The sequence below is a fragment of the Peromyscus maniculatus genome, chromosome 3, assembly GCF_049852395.1.
Source record: "Peromyscus maniculatus bairdii isolate BWxNUB_F1_BW_parent chromosome 3, HU_Pman_BW_mat_3.1, whole genome shotgun sequence".
NCBI lineage: Eukaryota > Metazoa > Chordata > Mammalia > Rodentia > Cricetidae > Peromyscus > Peromyscus maniculatus.
This window is the reverse complement of record NC_134854.1, coordinates 21815330-21837595: the sequence shown is the minus strand read 5'-3', so window position 1 is coordinate 21837595 and position 22266 is coordinate 21815330. Positions and strand designations below refer to the sequence as shown.

At 39.4% G+C, this 22266-nt stretch overlaps 1 protein-coding gene across 2 annotated transcripts in view; it reads left to right on the top strand.

The window, feature by feature from the left end:
* The window catches only part of Col1a2 (collagen type I alpha 2 chain), a 35788-nt gene that overhangs the window by 2243 nt on the left and 11279 nt on the right, over positions 1–22266 (top strand). Inside the window, exons 2-32 of one of the 2 annotated variants that reach the window (XM_006991198.4) lie at positions 638–648; positions 1923–1958; positions 3051–3152; positions 4295–4348; positions 7200–7244; positions 7418–7471; positions 7567–7620; positions 7905–7958; positions 8304–8357; positions 8809–8862; positions 10380–10424; positions 10692–10745; positions 10849–10893; positions 11367–11420; positions 11909–12007; positions 12140–12184; positions 12304–12402; positions 12780–12833; positions 12955–13062; positions 13410–13463; positions 13575–13673; positions 14605–14658; positions 15113–15211; positions 15755–15808; positions 16274–16327; positions 16722–16775; positions 17037–17090; positions 18052–18096; positions 19256–19354; positions 20493–20600; positions 21247–21300. In XM_006991198.4, coding sequence (XP_006991260.1) covers positions 638–648; positions 1923–1958; positions 3051–3152; positions 4295–4348; positions 7200–7244; positions 7418–7471; positions 7567–7620; positions 7905–7958; positions 8304–8357; positions 8809–8862; positions 10380–10424; positions 10692–10745; positions 10849–10893; positions 11367–11420; positions 11909–12007; positions 12140–12184; positions 12304–12402; positions 12780–12833; positions 12955–13062; positions 13410–13463; positions 13575–13673; positions 14605–14658; positions 15113–15211; positions 15755–15808; positions 16274–16327; positions 16722–16775; positions 17037–17090; positions 18052–18096; positions 19256–19354; positions 20493–20600; positions 21247–21300 — 1949 coding nt within the window. The remainder of the gene's footprint in view (positions 1–637; positions 649–1922; positions 1959–3050; positions 3153–4294; positions 4349–7199; positions 7245–7417; positions 7472–7566; positions 7621–7904; positions 7959–8303; positions 8358–8808; positions 8863–10379; positions 10425–10691; positions 10746–10848; positions 10894–11366; positions 11421–11908; positions 12008–12139; positions 12185–12303; positions 12403–12779; positions 12834–12954; positions 13063–13409; positions 13464–13574; positions 13674–14604; positions 14659–15112; positions 15212–15754; positions 15809–16273; positions 16328–16721; positions 16776–17036; positions 17091–18051; positions 18097–19255; positions 19355–20492; positions 20601–21246; positions 21301–22266) is intronic. The other variant, XM_076566233.1, reaches the window with a different exon arrangement.

The window sequence follows — 22266 nt, the reverse complement described above, 5'->3', positions numbered from 1 at the left end:
TTTCAAGTTTTCTCTTTACATAAAATGATCCTTCTTAGGTAACAAATTCGATGCACGTTAATCAAATGACCTTACCTAATTTAAGTGAACTACTTAAAGCAAAAATCAGATTCCTGAATCAATTTGCTTTCATGTATGCAAATTAGACCTTTGGGGGAAAGGACTAAGTCACTTCAATGTTTTATGAAAAACCAACTCTGCTTTAGGGTGCATACTCTCCGAAGTGTTCTTAGATTCTTATGTATTAAAGGTGATCTAAACCATGAATTATTTCCTCATCAATCAATTGGTGTGAGAGACAGTGATTCATCTACACCACTTCCCCCATAATTGCTGAGCATTAGAAATGTCCTCCAGACACATTAATATTTCACAGCATTTATAAAATAGTAAATAATTAACCATTTAATTCAAAATATATTTACATATTAAAACTGTAAACAAATCACCCTGCTGCTCCTTGGTATGTTTTTGACCTGAATAATTTGGAAGTCATTAGGATATTCTTGAGAAGAAATAGAAGGGGTATTTTAATCAGGTAATTCAATCTTACAAACCTGTGTATCATTTGTTAATTACTGCTACTGATAATGAGATGATATCACAACTATTTCTTATTTTCTTCTTTCCTCTACAGCTTTACAAGCGGTGAGTAAAACTATTTTCAGAAAAATATGATGTTCATACTTTGATTGTCTTGATCACAGTAGTTATTGTATTTTCTAGGGAGGGAAATTGGACAGTTTGGTTTCCCAAGGAAATTGTGAAGGGGTATAGTAGTCCAAACCTTTCTGGCTTCTACTGAAATACCCACCCCATTTTCCAAAATGGGTGGCGCTACTAAGTAAGGCTGGTCTCATAAAATACCCATAGGGAGTGGAGAGTAATTGGGCCAGTTGAAGCTTGGGTTTAGCATCAGCTACTCAGAGCACAAGATCTCACTGAGTCAAAGAGTTTCCTTCTTTCTTTTTTTTTTTTGTAATTTCTTTGGATTCATTTGCAAAGAATTAGGAATAAATTTTTAGTGCATGAATTAAAATTGCAATATAAATATAAGTATATATATATATGATTTTGTAGACAACATTTTGTTTATTTGTAAAATTTTACATTTTATTTCAAATTGCTAGATTAAGATAATAGAAAGAGAATGATGTAGTGACATCTATAGATATATTTGTATATAATATCAAAATATTAATCACCTTTAATCTATGGATATATACATAATTCTTCCCATAAAAGTCATTTATCTTCTCTAGGGATCTTCAAGAAAGGTAAGAGTCTAATGTGTCTCCATAAATACCTGATATTACCAGAATGATTTACATTTGAATATGAATTATAGAAATAAAATACTTTAAGATTTTACCCATACAAATATGTATTCACCAAACTATAAAATAAAATAGTGTGTTAATGTTTGATGTAATGAAGTTTTGTTATCTTCCAGAAGCATCTCTAATTGCATTTATGTTATATAAATTGATGATTTACCTACTACTACTAAAAGACTTTCTAAATATTTGTTTATATTCTGTTGGGAGAATGAATATTGTATTAATTATTAATGATAAATCAAAGTTTATTGTAAAGATGTGACTCTGTAAGTGTGCAGTAAAAATGTAACAACATGGTTGTTTTATCTATAACAATCATTTTACTAAAAAAATGCAATGGATAATATTGAATTGACCACTAGCAACGATAGCAGCCTCTAGTCCTCTAGTTTGGAAAAAAAATTACACACAGCTTTAACAAAAACGACTGTCATCTATTGTTTTATCCCAGGTCTTTCGGCTGTTGTTTAGTAAGATTTTAGTGAGCTCAGTCTGAACAGCTGATTATTTTCACAATAAGTTTGCCTGTGCACTGTAAATTACTTAGACCTGTGTCCTTTCGCTGTTTTTGTCTTCCTTTAGGGCCCCACTGGAGATAGGGGACCACGTGGAGAAAGGGTATGTAATTTTTGAACCATTAAAGGGCTTTGGCCCATATTTGAATAACTATGTATTAGAAGCTACAGAAGACTGACAATGTGTAAGAATATTATGTATTCAGATAATTATACCACCTTTTAAGTAGATAATGTCCTACAGAAGAAGCAAATGAACATTATTATATATAATCAATATCCTCTTTCAGTCAAGATTACCCTTTCATAAAAAGAAACACTATTATAGGCAGCCCAATTCTTTGCAAGCCTAGCTTTCTTATTTTAATCTGACCTGCCCAATACATATATAATGAAAATGTATCCCCTACCACATAAATCTTTTTGTAACATGTTTTGTTTCTTTTGGGAAAAAAAAATAACCAACAACAAAAAAGGACCTTTGTATAGATTGGAATTAATTGTGAAGCAGTCGGCAGCAACATGTTTGTCTGTCTCTATTCACACATGTACAAGCCAGGCTGCTATTCTACTTGCTAATTCTGTTCTACATTTCTTTGATATGTGTAACTACATGGTTTTGCATGGTTTGCATTATATAACATTTTTACCAATACACAAATAACACTATCTTGTATCTGTCATAAAATGTGGACTTACACACATTCTACTCAATATATTAGTTGTATAATTATATCAGTTAATTATCCTAACAACATGAATAATGTTAAAACAGTGTTCCTATCCTGTGATAAAATGATCTTATCAGTTAAGCTACTCTTCACAAATCACATACTGAAACAATTGATCTTCACAAGAGTCAGAAACTAGCATCAACCTACAAAGTGTCTCTTTATACACTGTGGAACATGTGACATTCACAGAATCAGTTCCATTATGAATTAATATTCAGTGTCTACCCTGTGTTAGCCACTAGTTGTTATCTTCACACATCAATCATTAAACGTCCTTCTAAATTAAACCTATGTTGAATGTCAATCAAAGACAGATACAGCATATTATCTTTCCACCCATTCACATCAACAAGTCTAAACAACTGACCTTAGCATATGTGTTCTTGGGTCTCTTTTCACACACTATACAGGTTTTGACAGGGCTATTCTAACCCTGCCCTAATTCCCTTTTTTTATGACAGGGTCCAGCAGGTCCCCGAGGCAGAGATGGTGCAAATGGTCCCGATGGCCCCCCGGGCCCCCCTGGCCCCCCTGGCCCCCCTGGTCTCCCTGGTCTTGGTGGGGTAAGGTTTCTTAAGTAGTTTTTTAAACTTATTTCTGACTTTAGTGTCTTGCTCTGTTAGAAAAATGTTAATTGTGAAATTTATTTTTAGCAGCTAAGGAAAAAATCTTCTACTTGGAAATTCATATAGTTTATCTTATTTCTTTAGTTTCTTCATTCAAGGTTCTGCTTTGCCTGTCCTCTTTTTGAGGCCTTGTCAATTACAGGCTGGGTCTTTGTGTTCACTGAAGTTAGCTGCAGCCATCAGCACCATTATTTAATTTGGGGATTTAATATCTTTTATCAGTAAGGCACAAATGAGAGGTGTTGCATTATTAAAGAGTTTGATTAGACTGAATTACATAAGTGAAGCCCCTGATCTTAAGCAATTTCACAAACAACCGACACTCTTTATTCTCCTTGGCTTGGAGTCTGCTGAACCAACATTCAAAGAGGTCTTAGGTTTAATTTGCTTGAAACTAATTTAAGAAAAGTACATTTCCCTTCTTCATTAATATCTTCTTCTAGCTTTATGTCTTTGACAATGGCATGAGTGCCAAATGGCCTCACGGCAGGAAGGAAAACATAGCTGCTTAATTGGTTAGCACTAGGAATCAGAATTCTGATTCTAATACCCAACTGCATGCCAGCAAAATAAGACCTTTCTCTCCCAAAGATCTTATTATGATTGCTTATCTACTGAGTGTATTAAAAACCACCTTCTTTAATACAGCTACCACTCCAAGGGAGATCTTTAACAGGGAAGTTATTACTGTGAACTATTTCTTAAAAGCTTAATCTTCTAAGGGGCATTTTAATTTTCCTATAACTTGAAAACTCTTTATATCCTTTTCTGAAACTCCAGCCAGAACAAAGAAGTGTCTTAGCAGCTTGTGGGCTAAGGCAGAGGCTGCCAGTACAGCCTGTTCCCCTGAACTCTGCTTCAGTTGTAAGGATTCTGGGGGACTGTAAAGGTTTAGGAAGCCATTCCTCCTTACTCTAGAGGTAGGTGACAGCTGGGGACTCAGTACTGAATTCTAAGTCATTTCTACTTAAAACATGGCTCTCTTTTAATGCTATCAGGAAATTTATTAAAAGCAGAATGGAAAATAGAAGTGTATGACCATTGACATTTATACTTGTGTGTGTGCTTATCCCCTCCAGAACTTTGGTGCTCAGTATTCTGACAAAGGAGTTTCATCTGGCCCTGGACCAATGGTATGCTTGTGTCTTTTTATCCTAGAAGGGGAAAAAAGGCTTGTATAGAAACTTGATGTTAAACGCCACAATGATAGTTAACACTCCATACTTAGATAAATGAAAACAACTCCCTTTTCTACACTTAGATATCAAAATTCAAGTCAAGGTTAGGAGTTTCAATTTTCTCTACAAACATGCCTCATAAAAAGGTCAGCTTTTTATGTCTAAGAAATAATCTTTGGACATACTGACCATAACTCAGGCAGAGCAGTTCAATCAAAAGATTAACATCTACACGTTTTTCTGTATCTTTCCACATTCCTTAAGCTGTGAAGCAGCACTGAGGAGCAGGGACATGCTCCATGAACCTGTTGGGAAGGGCCATCAAGTTCTGCTTCAACCCTTTCATCTTGTGGCTGGAGAGTCTGGGGCCTTTTTCCCAAAATCACTCAGGTAGTTAAGGACAGACTTAACCTGTAGGTACGATGCTTGAGAGACAACATATGGCTCATGCAGTTAGTCCTTGAATAGAACACGTCCTTCATCACAAGTATTTAAGAGGTGCCCCCAACAGGTTCAGAACTACACTATTCTTAATTTACTACTAAATTGATTTACTCAGCCAGCAGCAAATGACCTCACCCTCTGGCTCACCCTCAAGGACTTAATGATATAAGGAGTGTTTCTTTTTTTCCATTCTGATGAAAATTCCTTTTCTTGTCTAGTTATTAAAATCCAATATAGAAGAGAATGAGTCAAATGTAGCATTTATGTCATCAGCACGCATCCTGTCATTTTTGTAATGATTTATGACCTAGCGAACAAATGAAGCTTCTACCAAACATCACTGAGATGTAATAGGGAAAAAATAGACATAATCATGAAAAATATATAATAGTTTATAAGAGAGAATGAAAATGTCCCAGAAATAAAAACATTAGATTGATTAACTACATAGAATTTAATATGCAAGCACACAACTTGGTGATTCTAATTATGTTTTCCAAAGGCATTTATCTGTTAGTTATCATGGTCTTTAAAATACAACTTTTACCTGGGCCCTACGTTGGTGCTCTATCGTCACAAGATATTCTTCTGAAGCTAATGGGCCGAAATAAACTAATGTACTATAAGGGCAAGACAATATTTTCTGTAAATTAAAACTCTCACTCGGGAAATAATGTAGCTTTAATTGATGACTTCCAATTTCCTGATTTTCCCGGTAATTTAAAATGTTCATTTCTGAAATGAAAGATGTAAGCATTCTTTTGGCTTTGTTTATATTGGACATTTGAAATGAGTTGTTTCTGCTAATGCTGGACATTACTCAGCTGTAAAGTAGAACCCATTTCTCAAGAAGAGACAAAGTGGGAAATAGAGCAGAAGTAGATGTCACTTTATTTTAAAAATTAAAATGGTGGACAAAAGCTGGAAGAAATTAATATGGATTACAGATTTTCTTGTCTTTAAAGCCTCTCTCTGGGGAGAATCAAGCAAAATATTTCACTTTAAAATATCAGTGAAATGTAATTTAAGTTGGTACATCTACACACTTAACACAGACATGTGCAATAAGCAGATATGTGTTTAACAAATAGAGAGGGTAGGCAGCACTAAAGTGTTAAAATAATTTTCCATGTTAGAAAATCAATAACTACCAAACCCCATAGGGTCTTTTTCTGAATTAATCATAGTTCATCTTACAGCCTCCACAAAATAAAATATCCTTTATGTAAATGAAGTTGTTGCAAATACATGAAAAGATGAATAAATATAATTAAAAATTCATGATGTCAAAGAAAATTATACTTAATGGATACCTAAAAAATATTTTTATTGAAAAGCGACAGCTTCTTTTTAACACTGAAGCAATTTCTAAAACAAAATAAATAATTTCCATAATTAAAATAATGTGCTTCTTTAAATAAAATATGTATTGTCTCACTATAGTCATTTAATAAAGTAGATAAGCTCACTGCAGAGTCCTCATGGTTGATCTATTATGAACAAACTACTCAGAACTTGGGCAGGAGGTATTTTCAGCTGTATGAGGAGTGGGTCCTACAGTTGGATGACACAACCCCATACAATACTCAGGCTTGGTTACTGCAGAGGCTAAAGAAAACCACATTTAGCTCAAAAGCTCATAATATTCTGTTTTACCTTTCATTTGTGTTCCTGAAGAAAAAGGAAAACAAACCACTGTCATTTGTGTTATGTTTTCAATATCCTATGATAGATTCTTCCAATAGGCTGCCTCAATAATCATTGATTTTTCCTTCATCCCTCATTACATCCACTTTTGCTTGACATTTTCGTCAGTCACCAACAGCCCTGAAAGGAGCTTTACGGTTATAATAAACCTCCTTTTAATCATTAAGAAGGACTTTTGATCCTTTTCAATTTATGCCCCTGTGACAATAGAGGTATCAATTTCTTAACTAAGTATGACATGGAGAGATGACATAGGACGAAGAGAACTAACTGAAACGATTTGTCAGCCATTATATCTTCTGTTCTGGTGCAAAGATCAATTCACCTCACTGCCCCGAACACTCTCCCGATGCCCAGTTTCTCACAGCTTGAGGAACTTGTGGCTTCCCCCATACAATTCTCAGAGTCCTGAATAAAAAAAGAAGTGAAGGACAAGAAAGGGTGGGGGTACAGCAAATTTGGGTTCTTAAATGCTTCTTTGGGAGGGAGGAAAAAAACTATGAAATAACACTAGGATGGTTTTGCTCATCTGTCCATCGAAAACAGCCAGCAGCTCAGCAGTACAGTTTCTAACTCTAGTTTTCCCAGTTCAGCTATCGCTACTCCAAACAAGGACCTGAGTTCTTAGCACTAACCATGTGTATGCTCTTGGCAGGGCTTAATGGGACCCAGAGGCCCTCCTGGTGCTGTTGGAGCCCCCGTAAGTACCAAAATCTTACAATCATTCTTACATAAAATACAAGGTTAAGCATTACTCTCACGAGATGGAGATGCTGCTCAATGACAAAGTACTTGTCTACCATGTGCAGTGATCTGAGCTTGATTTCATAACTTCCAAATAAGTAAATAAATGTTCCTTCTCCCCTACCTTAGGGCCCTCAAGGTTTCCAAGGACCTGCTGGTGAGCCTGGAGAACCTGGTCAAACGGTGAGAACATTTTCTCCCTGTGTGGAAAAAAAAAATGTCTTTGCTGGGAGGTTTGTGAACAGTCTTCACCTCACAATGCATCTCCATTTCCTTAGGGTCCTGCAGGTTCTCGTGGTCCAGCTGGTCCTCCTGGCAAGGCTGGGGAGGATGTAAGTGTTTATTCTCAAGCTCTTCCAAAACAACTTTTAAATACTCCCATCTCAACAGAAGCATGTAAATCCAAATTAAGTTCTATGCTGAAGGCTCAATATACTTAACATGAGCCTCCCCATATGGGAAATATTACTTTAATGAAATACTAATTAACTTGCTTGTACTTGAGAGATGTGATTGTTAATGAAACGTGTGCTTGAGTCCACAGTCTTAGGTGCACCTTTCTCTCCTCATGGTTTCCCAAGTAAAGGCTGAACCTATGGTGCTTTCACGTTTCTAGGGTCACCCTGGGAAACCTGGACGACCCGGCGAGAGAGGAGTTGTCGGACCACAGGTGAGGTCATGGACAGCAATGTGTAGTCCAGAGTCAGTTGTAAGGGAGCATGCATCTGATGGTGGGACAGATGCCACTCACACTTGTGGCATGGATTAAAGGCAAGGGAAAGAACCAAGGAAGGAACGCAGACTATGAAAAGCTAAACTACGTTTTCTACAAATGCCGCCATCTTTGTTTCTCATATCATAGCTGTTGCTTTGTGACTCCATGCTTACAACACACCAGCCTTTGATTCCAAACTTGAGCTTTGAGGAGAGAATTGATTTGGAAAGAGGAAAGCATTGCCTTTTAACTTCTAAGAAAAACCTTATTCACTTGGTTCTGAATTGTCTTTTTTCCCAGGGTGCTCGTGGTTTCCCGGGAACTCCTGGACTTCCTGGCTTCAAAGGCATTCGGGTGAGGACAGTCTCCATCTAAATGAGAAAAACACCAATGCTGATGGGGGTGGGGTGGGGTGGGGGACGGGAAGAACTCCATTGTATTTACATTCCTGGGAACAGATCCTAGTTTCCACATCTCTGAATTTTGAAACTGCTAGAAATTTAAGCGGAGCCAAAACTCACCAAAAACTGGGTAAATTACGGATTATTTTTAAGTAGTTAGAAGTATCTGAAAGCCATAAAATGGTTAGGAGGACAAGGACGTAAGGAAGCTTGTCCAGCATCCTTCCCTCTCACCTGCATGCAGATGAAGTGACTGACCCAGGGTAGTGCAACCAGCTCACTTGAGCTGGGACATTGGACTCTGTTCTAGTTTAGCAGCCGCGGGATCTGTCCAGGAGACATAATAATTGCAAAGATGGAAATTACAGCATGACAGCATTTTTAAAGTGCCCATTGCCTTTCAGGGACACAATGGTCTGGATGGACTGAAGGGACAGCCTGGTGCACAGGGTGTGAAGGTAAATACTGGGTTCAGGACACGGTTTATAAGCAATTCCTTTAAATCTGTCATTACTATCAAAAAGGCTATTTTACTGGTGACAACCTGCATTTCAAAAAATATCTTGTCTCCTCACCTATCCTTCAAATCCCTCAGTGGTAGAACACTGAGAGCCTATGACAAAAGGCCAATGACTAATATTTAACTTAATGTTTATTTAAATAATCAAATGAAAACTAGTGTTATTATTTTCTTCCCCATCTCCTTTCCTCCTCTTGCAATGTCACTCGGTCTCTGTAGCCCAAACAAAGGTAAATAAACATATGACCAAGTATTAGAGCATAGTGTGCTACTTGAAAGTGTAGATCCTCCCTTGCCTTGCACTAATTAGGTATGTACATTCATGTCACAATACATTTTTCAGCCTCTTTCCTCTGATTTATCTGTGCACACTCAAAAAATTTTTAATTAGGTAATTAAAGTCTCAGAAGTGTGTTATCTCTTGGCTTAGCCCCTTCTCTGACAGCGTTCCCAACCATAGAACGTTCTCTTTCCTATTAAGGAGATAATGTGATATTAAAGTGAATACCAACGTAAGTACAAATTAGTGAGTAAAGAATGCTAGCGGGGCCAGAGACGAACATGAACGTGGAGAATCTGGTCTAGCTTCCCAGCTGCCACACCAGTGGATAAGGTCAAACCCATTCTCCCACGGGCCCGGCACTATAGCTCAGACTACCAATCACAACAAGGTAAAATATTAGAGCTGAGAGGTATGTTTGTAGGTGTCCTCATTTTGTGGCTGGGGAAAACTGAGGTCAGGGAGAGCTGGTGACTGGCCCAGTCATTCCTCTAGTGGTTAGAAAAGCAAACTCAAGAAATCCCATATTACTCATTCCTGAAGAACACTCTTCCCACGGAGTCTTTGACCCAAGGCTGGGGAAGCAGCTCAGTGGTAGAGCGCTTGCTTAGCATGTGCCAAGCCTTGGGTTTATTCCTCAGCATCTCTCTCTAAACTAGAATATCTTGAAGAAAAGTTCTTCTCGATCCCCCCAGTAGGAAACTACCCACCACTGCCTAGCACTCACAATCAGAACCAAATTTGATGGCTCTAAAAACTATTAGGATGCTTAGACTCTCCATGTATCTCAATGAATATGATAACACTGAGCATTCCAATATCATTCAAATATCTTTAAGGAAGATAAATTTGGTTGTACAGAAAGAAAGAAAATGTATCATTTGTATTCTCTTTTTAAATAATATTCCTAATCTCTGGAGCTGGTTCCAAATGTATAGAATGTAAAGAGAAAATTGGAGAGGAGTACAACCAAATAATCACAACCTTTTGCATATTTAAATAGAACTCTTATATTTAAAAAAATGTGTATGAGACCATTGAGAAACAATCTAAATGTATAAAAAGATGTTTTAGAATGTATGAAAGGCTCAAACTGACATAAGAGGGTAAAAACTGCACCATCTTAAAAATGGTATATATAATGAACACAGACTCAATTTTTCTTCCGCATATAGGGTGAACCTGGTGCCCCTGGTGAAAACGGAACCCCAGGACAAGCAGTAAGTATTGATCAGTTCACTGGAAACCCAAATGTGCACTCTCTGCATCTTGAAATGTCTTTCAAGTTGTTGCTAATTACCATTTCCCTTGGCATTGTATCCTTGATATTTTTCTTACGTCCCTCTGCATATTCAACTTTTACCTGGTGTTAGAACGAGACTTGTATTTTTAGTGAATTGTTGTATGTGTTAGAAATTGAGCAAAGTTACATGCTGCCTGTGACTTTTTAAGATTCTGGATTTTCCTAACAACATTTCTGCTTCTAGGGAGCCCGTGGGCTTCCTGGAGAGAGAGGACGAGTCGGAGCCCCTGGTCCAGCTGTAAGTGGTCCAGCTTTTTTCTTCTTTTTAAGTCTTCTTACAACACTGTCTAATGCCAGCTGTTTGACCTCCCCCTGACTGTCCGTCTTTTCTTCCTTCATAGGGAGCCCGTGGGAGTGATGGCAGCGTTGGTCCTGTTGGCCCTGCTGTAAGTTCTGACACTGGGGTGTTGAAAGGATTGAAAGTGTGGGGCCAGAGCTATCTTCCCTAACTTTTATGAAGTGATATAATTTTGAACACTTTTGCCAAATGTTCCCTGAGGTCTTTGGCAGTCTCCATTTATAAGTAGCCGAGGCTATTTCAAATTCCTGGAGCTACTGAATGATGCATAAAATAAAACTCATCCTATGAGCCGGGCGGTGGTGGCGCACGCCTTTAATCCCAGCACTCGGGAGGCAGAGGCAGGCGGATCTCTGTGAGTTCGAGGCCAGCCTGGGCTACCAAGTGAGTTCCAGGACAGGCGCAAAGCTACACAGAGAAACCCTGTCTCGAAAAACCAAAAAAAAAAAAAAAAAAAAAAAAAAACTCATCCTATGTTTGGAAATCTCGAAGTCTCTCCTTAATAGAACTTCCTGCTTGTTTTCCTCATCTACTTCAGGGAAATTTCTGCTTCGATTTCAGGGTCCCATTGGATCTGCTGGCCCTCCTGGTTTTCCAGGTGCTCCTGGTCCCAAGGTAAAAAAACACTGATTGCTGTTCCCACCTTGATAGATTCTTTAGCATAATATGAAATATCAGTACTGTTTGCAGGAAGAGAGACAATTTCATAGCAATCCCCTCAGTCAGCCTCGCCCTCTAAATGGGAATAAACGAGTTTTCTCAGTCTAAGTTTGCAACACGCCTCTCTGTGCTTGCACACTGGGTACAGACAGAGCAGCAGCAGCCTAGCAACTGACTCCTTATAGAATGTGCTTCCCAAGTTAGGGGGGCCTGAGTGGAGACCACTCACGTGGAGACCGAGTCACAGCTGAGGGAGGGGTAATGCCAGAAAGTCAGAGCTAAGCTTGCAAATTAGAAAGTCAACCCTAAACTTCGTGATAATATGCCAGACAAGCTAAGTGGTTGCTCTCCTGAAGAAATTCCCTAAAATTTGGTGCTATAATAACAGACACGTGCTGTTTCATTACTGACTGCTAATTCCCCGCTGTTTCTTCCGTTCTTAGGGTGAACTTGGGCCTGTTGGTAACCCCGGCCCTTCTGGTCCTGCTGGTCCCCGTGGTGAAGTAGGTCTTCCAGGTCTTTCTGGCCCCGTTGGACCTCCTGTAAGTAGTCGTTGACATTAACATCTTGGAGTAGAAAGACCGAAGGTGGGCTCAGGAAAGGTATGAAATGCTCTAATTCGGTGATTTTTTTTTGTTTGTTTCCTTTTCCTTTTCCCCCTCACCTCGCTGCAGGGCAACCCTGGAGCCAATGGCCTCACTGGCGCCAAGGGTGCTGCTGTAAGTACAGCTGGGCAGCTGCCCTTTGGGGGTCCGAGTTAGAGCTCCGGGTGAGAGGCACTTACCTACGGCTGCCTCTGCAGCCTGCTTCCTCCTGACCGAGTTTTTCCCCCCCACAGGGCCTCCCTGGCGTTGCTGGGGCTCCTGGTCTCCCTGGGCCCCGTGGCATTCCTGGCCCCGTCGGTGCTGCTGGTGCGACTGGTGCCCGAGGCCTTGTTGTAAGTGGTCGCCACCAGGACGTTCAGATCCTGAGATACTAGCTTTAGTGGTTTATGTGTTCCTTGACTTTTTCTCGCAATTTTTTGTCTTCCTTCTGTAACATTTTGCAAACGTTTATATTTCTTGTGTTGCTGTGTTGCGTTCCTGCATAGTCCCTCTGCACACACTCTCCGTCACCTTCCTTCTGCTAGCTTAGCAGCTTAAAAAAAAAAAAAGTCGATGAGGTCAACACCATGTGTGAATCTTAACCATCCAGTGTCATTTTTCTACGTATGGATTCTTCAGATGACTTTAGCTTAAACGTCCCAAGAGACTTGTCTGCTGGAGACTGTTGACACACTTCTGTCATGTGACCATTGTTTCTCTCGGTTCTTAGGGTGAACCCGGTCCAGCTGGCTCCAAGGGAGAGACTGGTAACAAGGGCGAGCCTGTAAGTGGTTTCATAATCACAATTGTGTTCATTGAGCCTTACCAGTTTTCAATCCAATTCCAGTGGCTAAATATAATATAAAAATATTTTTCTACTCTTCTTATTCTTTTGTATTGAATAGGGTTCTGCTGGAGCCCAAGGTCCTCCTGGCCCTAGTGGTGAAGAAGGAAAGAGAGGGTCCCCTGGTGAACCTGGATCTGCAGGCCCTGGAGGGCCTCCAGGCCTGAGAGTAAGTTCTGAATACTCCAGACAGACACATCAAGACCATCATGCCTCCCCTTGGCTGGGAAGTGGTCAGAATTTCTGTGTGTATTTCCTAGACAAAAGAGCATCTGCCTTCCATCTGTTTTATTAAATTAGTGACTCTCAGTTTGGTATGGTATTAAACTGGTCTGGAAACAATGTTGACCTATTTTTGCCAGATGCTCATCTGTGCATCCCCTTGGCGTTTGGGTAAGACGCCTTGGCTTGGTGTGCAGCGATATCTTCCTCTCAGAAGAAATCACACCCTGTGTTTGTAAACTCTACCCTGTGAGGTTCAAAGGTTTCTCTAATCCCCCATGTCCTTTCCTACAGGGCAGCCCTGGTTCTCGTGGTCTTCCTGGAGCTGATGGCAGAGCTGGTGTTATGGTAAGTTGGCCTTCAGTCATTTACCAGGAAGGACCGTGGCAATGCTGGTGCAGAGGACGTCCTCAGCATTACATTACCAGCCCCCTTATTCAGCCCCTCTCCCATTAACAGGGCCCTCCTGGCAATCGTGGCTCAAGTGGTCCTGCCGGAGTCCGAGGTCCCAATGGAGATGCTGGTCGCCCTGGGGAGCCTGGTCTCATGGGTCCCAGAGTAAGTTTCAGATAAATCCTCATAAAGGCCTGTCTAGAATCGGTGCCTTCTTTAAAGGGCTTCTGAACACTGATGATAACAACAAAAACATCGTAAAGTAAGCTTATTAGTAGACTTGTTGATGCTTACTTTTTTATTTTACTTTATCAAAGCCCCATGGAAGTTTCTGTGTGCTTGGCTAGTGCATAGGTGTCCTGTGTATTACTTGAATCAGTGACTATGAAGGTTTTGGAAAGCTAGATCTATTTTAAAATATTCAAATTAGTTTGGTTCTCTTATCAGCACACATCTTTTATCTTATTTTGTGGCTTTTCTATAAGGAATTCATGAAATATATTAAGGCTATACATTATTAGTTTATTAGATTCATAGGTGAAACCATTTTTCCAGCAATCATAAAATGCTATAATGTATTCAGCATCACACCAGCTATAGAAGAGGGACCTTTTGATCCAGATGTACTCAAATCCAAAGCAATGGAATCATTTTTTTTGGCTCCATTATCTCTTATGGGTGAATATCAACTGTAATTTCATACTATAAACAAGTAATAGGGAACATCAAATATAGTAATAAAAAAATCCACCTTGGAAATTGCTTACCAAAAGTATTAGTTGTTTTTTCTCTTCCTATCATGGAGTGAATAGCATGGTACATTTTGCCCATACCGTATGTTGCTTAACAGTTTCTTCTAATACCTTTAAATGGATCAGTTGCACAGAAATAAAATACAAAGGAAGACACAAAAAAAAATAGAAGAAAGATTTCAGAGTTCTTTTTGTACTTTCCATCAAGGCTAATATTGATAATGATTCACCCTCGGCAACAGACAAGAAGTGAGGACATAGTGCTGTGTGAGATTTCAATTAATTTGAGCCTTGAGTGTGGGAGCTGAAGTACCAATATGAAAGGACCCTCATTCATTTTACAGGGTCTTCCTGGGTCTCCTGGAAATGTTGGCCCAGCTGGTAAAGAAGGACCTGTGGTAAGTATTGCTCATTTTCCATTACATTTTCAAGAACACTTATTGCACCCTCATCAAGTCTATTTTTGTGCCTTATTTATCCATGAATACATTGAAAATAAATATCAGCCACCTCTACATCATCTGGGAACAGAAGGTAATAGATTCTAATTAGTGAGTCTAAATGGATGCAGGACCGAAAGCAGAGAAGGGATAAGGAACCATGACTGGAGAAATTGAAGCAGGTGACAGGGGGATAGAAAGGGAAGGAAGGGAGCAAATTGCATACATATGAGATTGAACTGCCTGTCTCTACACTGACATCCTATTAAGAACAAGGAAATGGAGTCATAATTTATTGACACCTTATAGGGGAAGTTTTGTGCATTCAGCAAACTGCCCTGTTCCATCATGTGAAAACATCCTAAGCAGGAAACCATAGGGATGGTAAGTAGACTTTAAACTCTGGTTTCAGGGTCTCCCTGGCATTGATGGCAGACCTGGCCCAATTGGCCCCGCTGGAGCAAGAGGTGAAGCTGGCAACATTGGATTCCCTGGACCCAAAGGCCCATCTGTAAGGATCATGACTCTCCCTCCCTCAATACATCTTTACCACATCTCAGCCACAGTCTCACATTTCTCTCCTGGTCCTCAGCAGTTTACCTCAAGGCAGATCCTTTCAACACAAGAAAGCTGTAGAGCACTCATTCCATGAAAGCTTACCTCGATTGTGGCCTCATACCCTGCTGGAAACCTACCTGAGTTGCACACCTCCACAAACAGAGTCCTTTCTGTACAGAGCTTCACAGTGTTGGGGCATGCCTTGGATAATAAATTCAAAGCTGAGAAATGTCAGAAAAATACACAAACAAGCAACAAAATCAACATTTCAAAATTGTCAGGGAAAATTGAACGTATAATCTTTTCATGTTCTGTTTATTGCACCATCATTTCCCTCTTGCCTTCTCTCCCTCCAACCCCTCCACTGTATCTGCCTCTGACTTGGTCCCCTCTTGAGATCATGAGATATATATATATATATATATATATATATATATATATATATATATATATATATATATATGAAATTATATATGTGTGTATAATTTTTTAATAGGGTGATCCTGGCAAAGCTGGTGATAAAGGTCATCCTGGTCTTGCTGGTGCTCGGGTAGGTATTAACTTCTACAGAGAAATCACCCCCAAAAAGTGCTTTGTTTGAGGCTGTCTTCTGCTATCATTGTTACTTTCCAAAGTGGCACCCTAAAGGTCCTTTTACCATGCTCAAATGCCTTTATTTTTAACAACATGGAAAAGGCAGTGAACTATAACAAATCAGAACATGTTATTGAAAGATACAGATACATCTGGTCTTTCTTGTATTCATATTAGGATTAAGAGGTTATGAATACGTGCTGATATTCTCTGTCCTTTGTAAACTGCCTCCTATCTGTGGACTTCTCTTAAACTACATCAAAAGTCAATAAGCACCATTTAGAACTTGGTGAAACTTACAATGGGTTGCTTTAATCCTAAAAATGATAAACTTGTCTTGAGGAATTAGCTTTCAAAGTGCTTTGAAGCATATTAAGCTGCCTGACTTGTGTGTAACCACCGGCCTTTCTATTTTATTTAGGGTGCTCCAGGTCCTGATGGAAACAATGGTGCTCAGGGACCTCCTGGACCCCAGGTGTGTACTTCTCCCTACTCCTTTATAAAGCAAAGTAAGCCTTGTCCTTCAGAGTGGCTATTCTTTCCATAGTTAAGGCAGCAAATTGACATTAGAGCTATCTGTTCCATCACTGACATCAATGCTATCTAACTTTGTTTTATGGGACTATTGTTTCTTGAAATTAACTCTGGATTCCTACGTATGTGGTAACTAACAATGTAATAAGATACTTTGGTTAAAATATAAAACATCATAATCATTATAGCTATGCTAATACGCATAGGCAAATGAGTAGTTTTTCTTTCACATAACTGGACTCATGAATTTAACTTTAGACTCACAATACCAACACATTTTTATGATGCCAAAGGGCAGGCATTAACATCAATGCTATCTCTTCTGTCACTTCCAGGGTGTCCAGGGTGGCAAAGGTGAACAGGGTCCTGCTGGTCCTCCAGGCTTCCAGGTAAGTCAACAAACATGCAAGACTCTGACTTCAACCTCATTGTTCCATCTAATTCACTGTAACATCACCACCACCAAGCACCACCACCCAGAATATGGCTTCAGAACTCATGCGAAAGCCACTGTTATTCAAAGCAAACTTTTCTGGAGTAATTTAACAAGACATAATAGTGTTCATGTTCATGATGTTATTCCCTTTGCAAGCCCAATTATTAGTATTAATATGGCCATAGTATTGAGATTTTCATGTCTCTTCATTTAGGGTCTGCCTGGTCCCTCAGGTACCGCTGGAGAAGCTGGCAAACCAGGAGAAAGGGTGAGTAAACCACGTGATGACGGCTTGACCAAATCTTAGCATTACCTTCTTTTTAAATTCCCTTTTGCCATGTAATTACAATACAAAAATTTTATATTTCGCACACTAATTATAGCAGTCTACATTGTTGGTGTTGAACAAGGGAATGAAACAACTTATTTATATTTTGTTCAAATTGCCTTATTTTATGGATTGACTGAAACATCACAATATGAAAGCAAAACCTATTGACTATTTCATGTAATAGCCTTACTTTTTGTGTGTTCTTTGCTATATTAAAATACAAATTATTTCCTTCTCCATAGTGGAAACGTAAATGCACCGATTTTCCATCAAACCAGAGCCTGAAAAAATTGCTTTTAATGTTTTTCTTGGCATTCAAACATTACACGCTATCCACAATCAGAGCATGAGTTTCGAGTCATTTTCTCTAATTGTGATGAATGCGCCTCAATTTAGTTACATTCTGTGGCCTGGTCTCCTTTGTCAACAGTGGGCCACATTAGAGAGACAGCTGGTCAGTAATAAAAGAGATTCACATGGGTATACAATTAACTAGGTAATGTACAGAATATGATAATTTCTATTAAGAAGGCAGTCCGTTATATAGCTACAATGTTCAATGCCTGGCTGTGTTTGTTACTACTTATCACATTATCAAAGGAGGTAGCCTGCTTTGTCGCTTTTTAAAAAGATAGTAAGCTGAATAATGGGAAATGAGTTTTCTGATAGCAGATCTGGCTTGGACACATCTTTGATAGCAGCGCCAGGCTCTTTTTGTGTCTTTCTGTAGAGCCAAAGGTTTTGTTATACAGTCTAGCCTGTATACCAAGCGTTTATGTGAGTAGAGCCCATATAGCTTTATTTTGTAATTCAGAATATTTTAAATACCTTAGCCACAAGTGACTGTAGGGACCACACATAGATTTCATGATGTACTTACTGTCCTGTTTTTACCTAGGGTCTTCAAGGTGAATTTGGTCTCCCTGGTCCTGCTGGCCCAAGAGTAAGTGTTACTTGGTTAAATTTCATTAACTTTTGACAACATGTTTTTAAAAAGAAGTAGTGCTTGTCCCTAACACCACTGATGACCTTCCTTAAAGGACATTCCTAACCTCTACTGTAGATACCATTGGGCTTCTAAATTAATAGTAAAAATTTCTCATTAGTTGCTGGTATTTCCTATTCAATGACCTTATGGTTTCAAGAAACATAAATGAACAAATATATGTGCTATAATAAATTACTTTGACAAATGTGATGCACTTATTACAGCTGCTGATTTTGAACAAAAAAAAAAGTGCTACCTAAGACCTAAGGTGAATATTTATAGGATGTGTAGGTGTTGGGAGTCTAAAGCTAAATTCATGAGTCCAGTTTTATGAAGGAAAAACTACTTGTCTATGTATATTAGCATAACTAGAATGATTGGAGAGTTTTTTTTTTTAACAAAATTATCCCATTATGTTGTTAGTTACCACATACCTAGGAAGCCAGAAGTTAATGAAAAAAAAAAAATAGTGCCATTGAACAAAGTTAGAGCAAGGTCCTTTGATATAATTGTAATGTGAAACTAAGGGATAAATATTCAGGACTATAAAATGTTATGTTGTGGTGATGTTTAGATTGCAAAGTCAGAGGCTTTAAGCTAAATAGACACAAATGAACACACACACACACACACACACACACACACACACATATATATATATTTGACCTCTGTTGAATATCCTGTTATATCATTACTATACAAGGTTGTAGAGGGGGCAGTAATATGAAAATATAATCTTATCTGTTTATGACATGGCTGTTCAACTAAAACTCCATGATCTTCCTTTTTGACTACTAAGCATGACTGACATCTGATTTTGCCTGTGAATGTAGCACAGAAAATACCATTCCCTTAAAAGTAAATGGATTCCAAAAGTTGACTGTAACATTTCCAAAGCAACAACTGTGGAATCGCAGTCCCAGAACATCAGAAGTATATGATATCTTAAAGATTATCTCACGCCTTCCCTTCATCATAGGAGAAGAAAAATGAGAAATGAAAAAAAAAAAAACATGTAATTTGCTAAAATGTGGCAGAACTCAATCTAAAACTCTAAGCAAATAAGAATGTGTCAGAAAGTGCCTGAGAATGACTTCTGATTGCTGTCTTATAGGGAGAACGTGGTCCCCCCGGTGAGAGTGGAGCTGCTGGCCCTTCTGGTCCTGTTGGAAGCCGTGGTCCCTCTGGAGCCCCAGGGCCTGATGGAAATAAGGTAAAGCTATAAGCTATAGATAGATGGAATGGGCCCATATGTTCAAGAACAAGTAGATCCAACGGAAGAGTGATTGTTTTTGAAAGTTTTTATTTTTCCAGTTGTGTGGTGATTTCTACCTATTAACAATATGATTCCAGTTAATATTATTTATTTCAAAAGAAACTTTGGAGAGGGAGGAAAATCTTTGTTCTAGAAGTCAGCAATAAATAGTATGGTTTTGCCATTTTCTGATTACACTGTTTATGCTTTTGTTTAAATCTAGAGCCATCCTTTACTTTTTTAGAAAATAGTTTTTGCTTTATCAACATCCAACCCCATACAGTAAAATTGCTAAAAAAAAAATAGTCTAAATTTTAATAATAAAATTTATAATGATTTAAGTCTTTACCCCAAAGGCACAGGTCTACAAGTTTATGTTCCAAAGCAGATTTCTAGTTTAGGTTTTTAAAAAGATAAGATTACAAATCTCTGAAAGCCAGGCGACTTGTATGTCTCCCAGTTCTTACCTTCAAGGGGGAAAAATGTAAAGAGTAGTTTCAAAAAGCTATTTCATTATGTGGAAGCGTATAGAGGGGAAGATGGAAACAGCGTAAGAGAGAGGAGAAGAGAGGACCATGGTGACACCCAGCAGTGCTTTCAAAGGGATCTATTCATCTCAGTAGCTAGCTAACAGGTTTTACGTGTAGAGAACTGTGAAGCTTAATATAAAAATGGAACCCACGGCCCCACTCTGATGGAGACAATCATCTCCCAGTTGATGAGGTCTCTTTCCATGCCACTTGCCTGGGCTAAGAGACTTATCATTGAAAAGGTTGTGGGCAAACAGTTTTCAATCTCTCCTTTCCATTGTCCTGTCTTCTTCTTTTCTGTGTCTGTCTTCCTTCAGAGGACAAGACGCAGGCTGTAGAAGAATACCAGCCGCCCACTCCCCACCCTCTTCTCTTTAGTCACCGTGTCTGTCGGTGATAGCGGCCCCCTGCCCCACCCTTCCTCCTTTCAAAGGCACTCCTTTGTGACTCTACACAGCCAAGAATGCCAGCTATTAAATGTTTCGATTGGAATTCTTCAAGAGTTTGCGTCTTGGCTTTCTTCTTTTGCTGCTGAAATAATTGATTTCACGTGGTTTTGATTCCAGGGTGAAGCTGGTGCGGTCGGTGCTCCGGGCTCTGCTGGTGCCTCTGGTCCTGGTGGTCTTCCAGGAGAGAGGGGTGCTGCTGGCGTACCTGGCGGCAAGGGAGAAAAGGTACCGCTTTTGGACCTTGATACATAGTGTCCATGAACTCCAAGGAAGAAGGCTGTGCAAGGTTGCCAAGTTGTTCACCATCCTTAGCAGGTGGTCCAGCAGCATCTTGACATCTGTGTGCATACCCCTCTGCCACCTAGCACCTACTCGTGTCTAAACTCACTAATCTGGCAAAATTCCGTGCTACCATGGAATTTCACGCAAGCAGATGGTGTTGAGTAATACATGAGCCTCATTTTAATGCCACTAACAATAATGCCTCATCCTGCCCTAATTAATGGAGGAAGCCACACTGAACAGCTGTCAAGCGTGCGACGGCATTCGTTATGTTGTGAGAGTGACCAGGCACCACGGCCCACTGCCATGTTGCCTTGTTACTCCAGCCTCATCAATTTGAAACTTGCTTCATTATGAATCAGAGGGATAGTTATTTTATAATCTTCAATAATAATCCGAAAGGGCACTTAAAAGATGAGTTTCATACTGTCTTCCCCATTCAATGTTCTATAGAGTGGTAGGAAATTGAAAATACTAAAATCCTTAAATGATGGCAGATATAGAAACTTCTGTAAAAGCTTTTACAGTTCATCTCCACTCAAAAACTTAGTCGGAAAGCAAAAATGTGGCCCTTGCTTTGTACTTTCAGGGTGAAACCGGTCTCAGAGGTGAAATTGGAAATTCTGGCAGAGATGGTGCTCGTGTGAGTAGAATTTTGTTTTTAATGTTTGTATGTGCTTAAATCCTGTTTTTATGTTTTACTCGGTTTGAATTCAGCACATTTCCAAGGTAGAAGTACAAAATAATTCAATTTTAGTAAGATTGCAATCCACTACTTCTTAGGTCACTACTATCATTTTACATACTCCAAAAGAGAATTTAAACATGATACGCCTTGAAAAATCACATCCTGACTTCCTTTCTGCTGTCTTTCGCACTCAATATGCTAACTCCTAGCTGCACACCAAAGGCTGTAGGGTCAGAAGAACACTGATTGCTTGTTTTAAGTGATAATAAGGCTTTTAGAGAAGTAACATTCTCTTACATTTTAAAAAGCCACAACCCCAACAATGCCAGACGCCTCACTTTTCTGCCCCAAGATTTGATCTAAGGGCAGCTTCAGAGATGAGCTGTGACTACCATAGGTGTCACAGATGACCCTGAGGAAGTATAATTATCTCCCCTGAGCTGCCAGCACTGTGGCACTTCCTCCTTAGCCTGCTCTGTCACCTCTTCCTCCAAGGTGATAACCCACTGTAACACATTCCTGGTCTTCTTTGTCTTGAGTCACGTAGCTCCTGCAGTTCCAAACAAGGCTACTTATTTGCCTCCCTCCAGGGAATGTCGCAAGAGTGACAGAGTTCAGAGCTCCCAAATCCTGCTCCTCTCTGGCCCTTCACATTTCCATGACCTTTGTCAACTCTTTCCTCAGCTGTTCTGTAGGCCTTGCTTCCTGAGCTAACTTCTGGGGGGCCGTGATAAACAGCACCGCCATGAATCCAGAGCTTTCTTTCTCTGTTATTATTACAAGTGTGTGTGTGTGTGTGTGTGTGTGTGTGTGTGTGTGTGTGTGTGTGTGTGAGAGAGAGAGAGAGAGAGAGAGAGAGAGACATAAAGAGACAGAGAGAGACAGAGAGAGAAGAGACAGAGAGAGAGACAGAGAGACAGA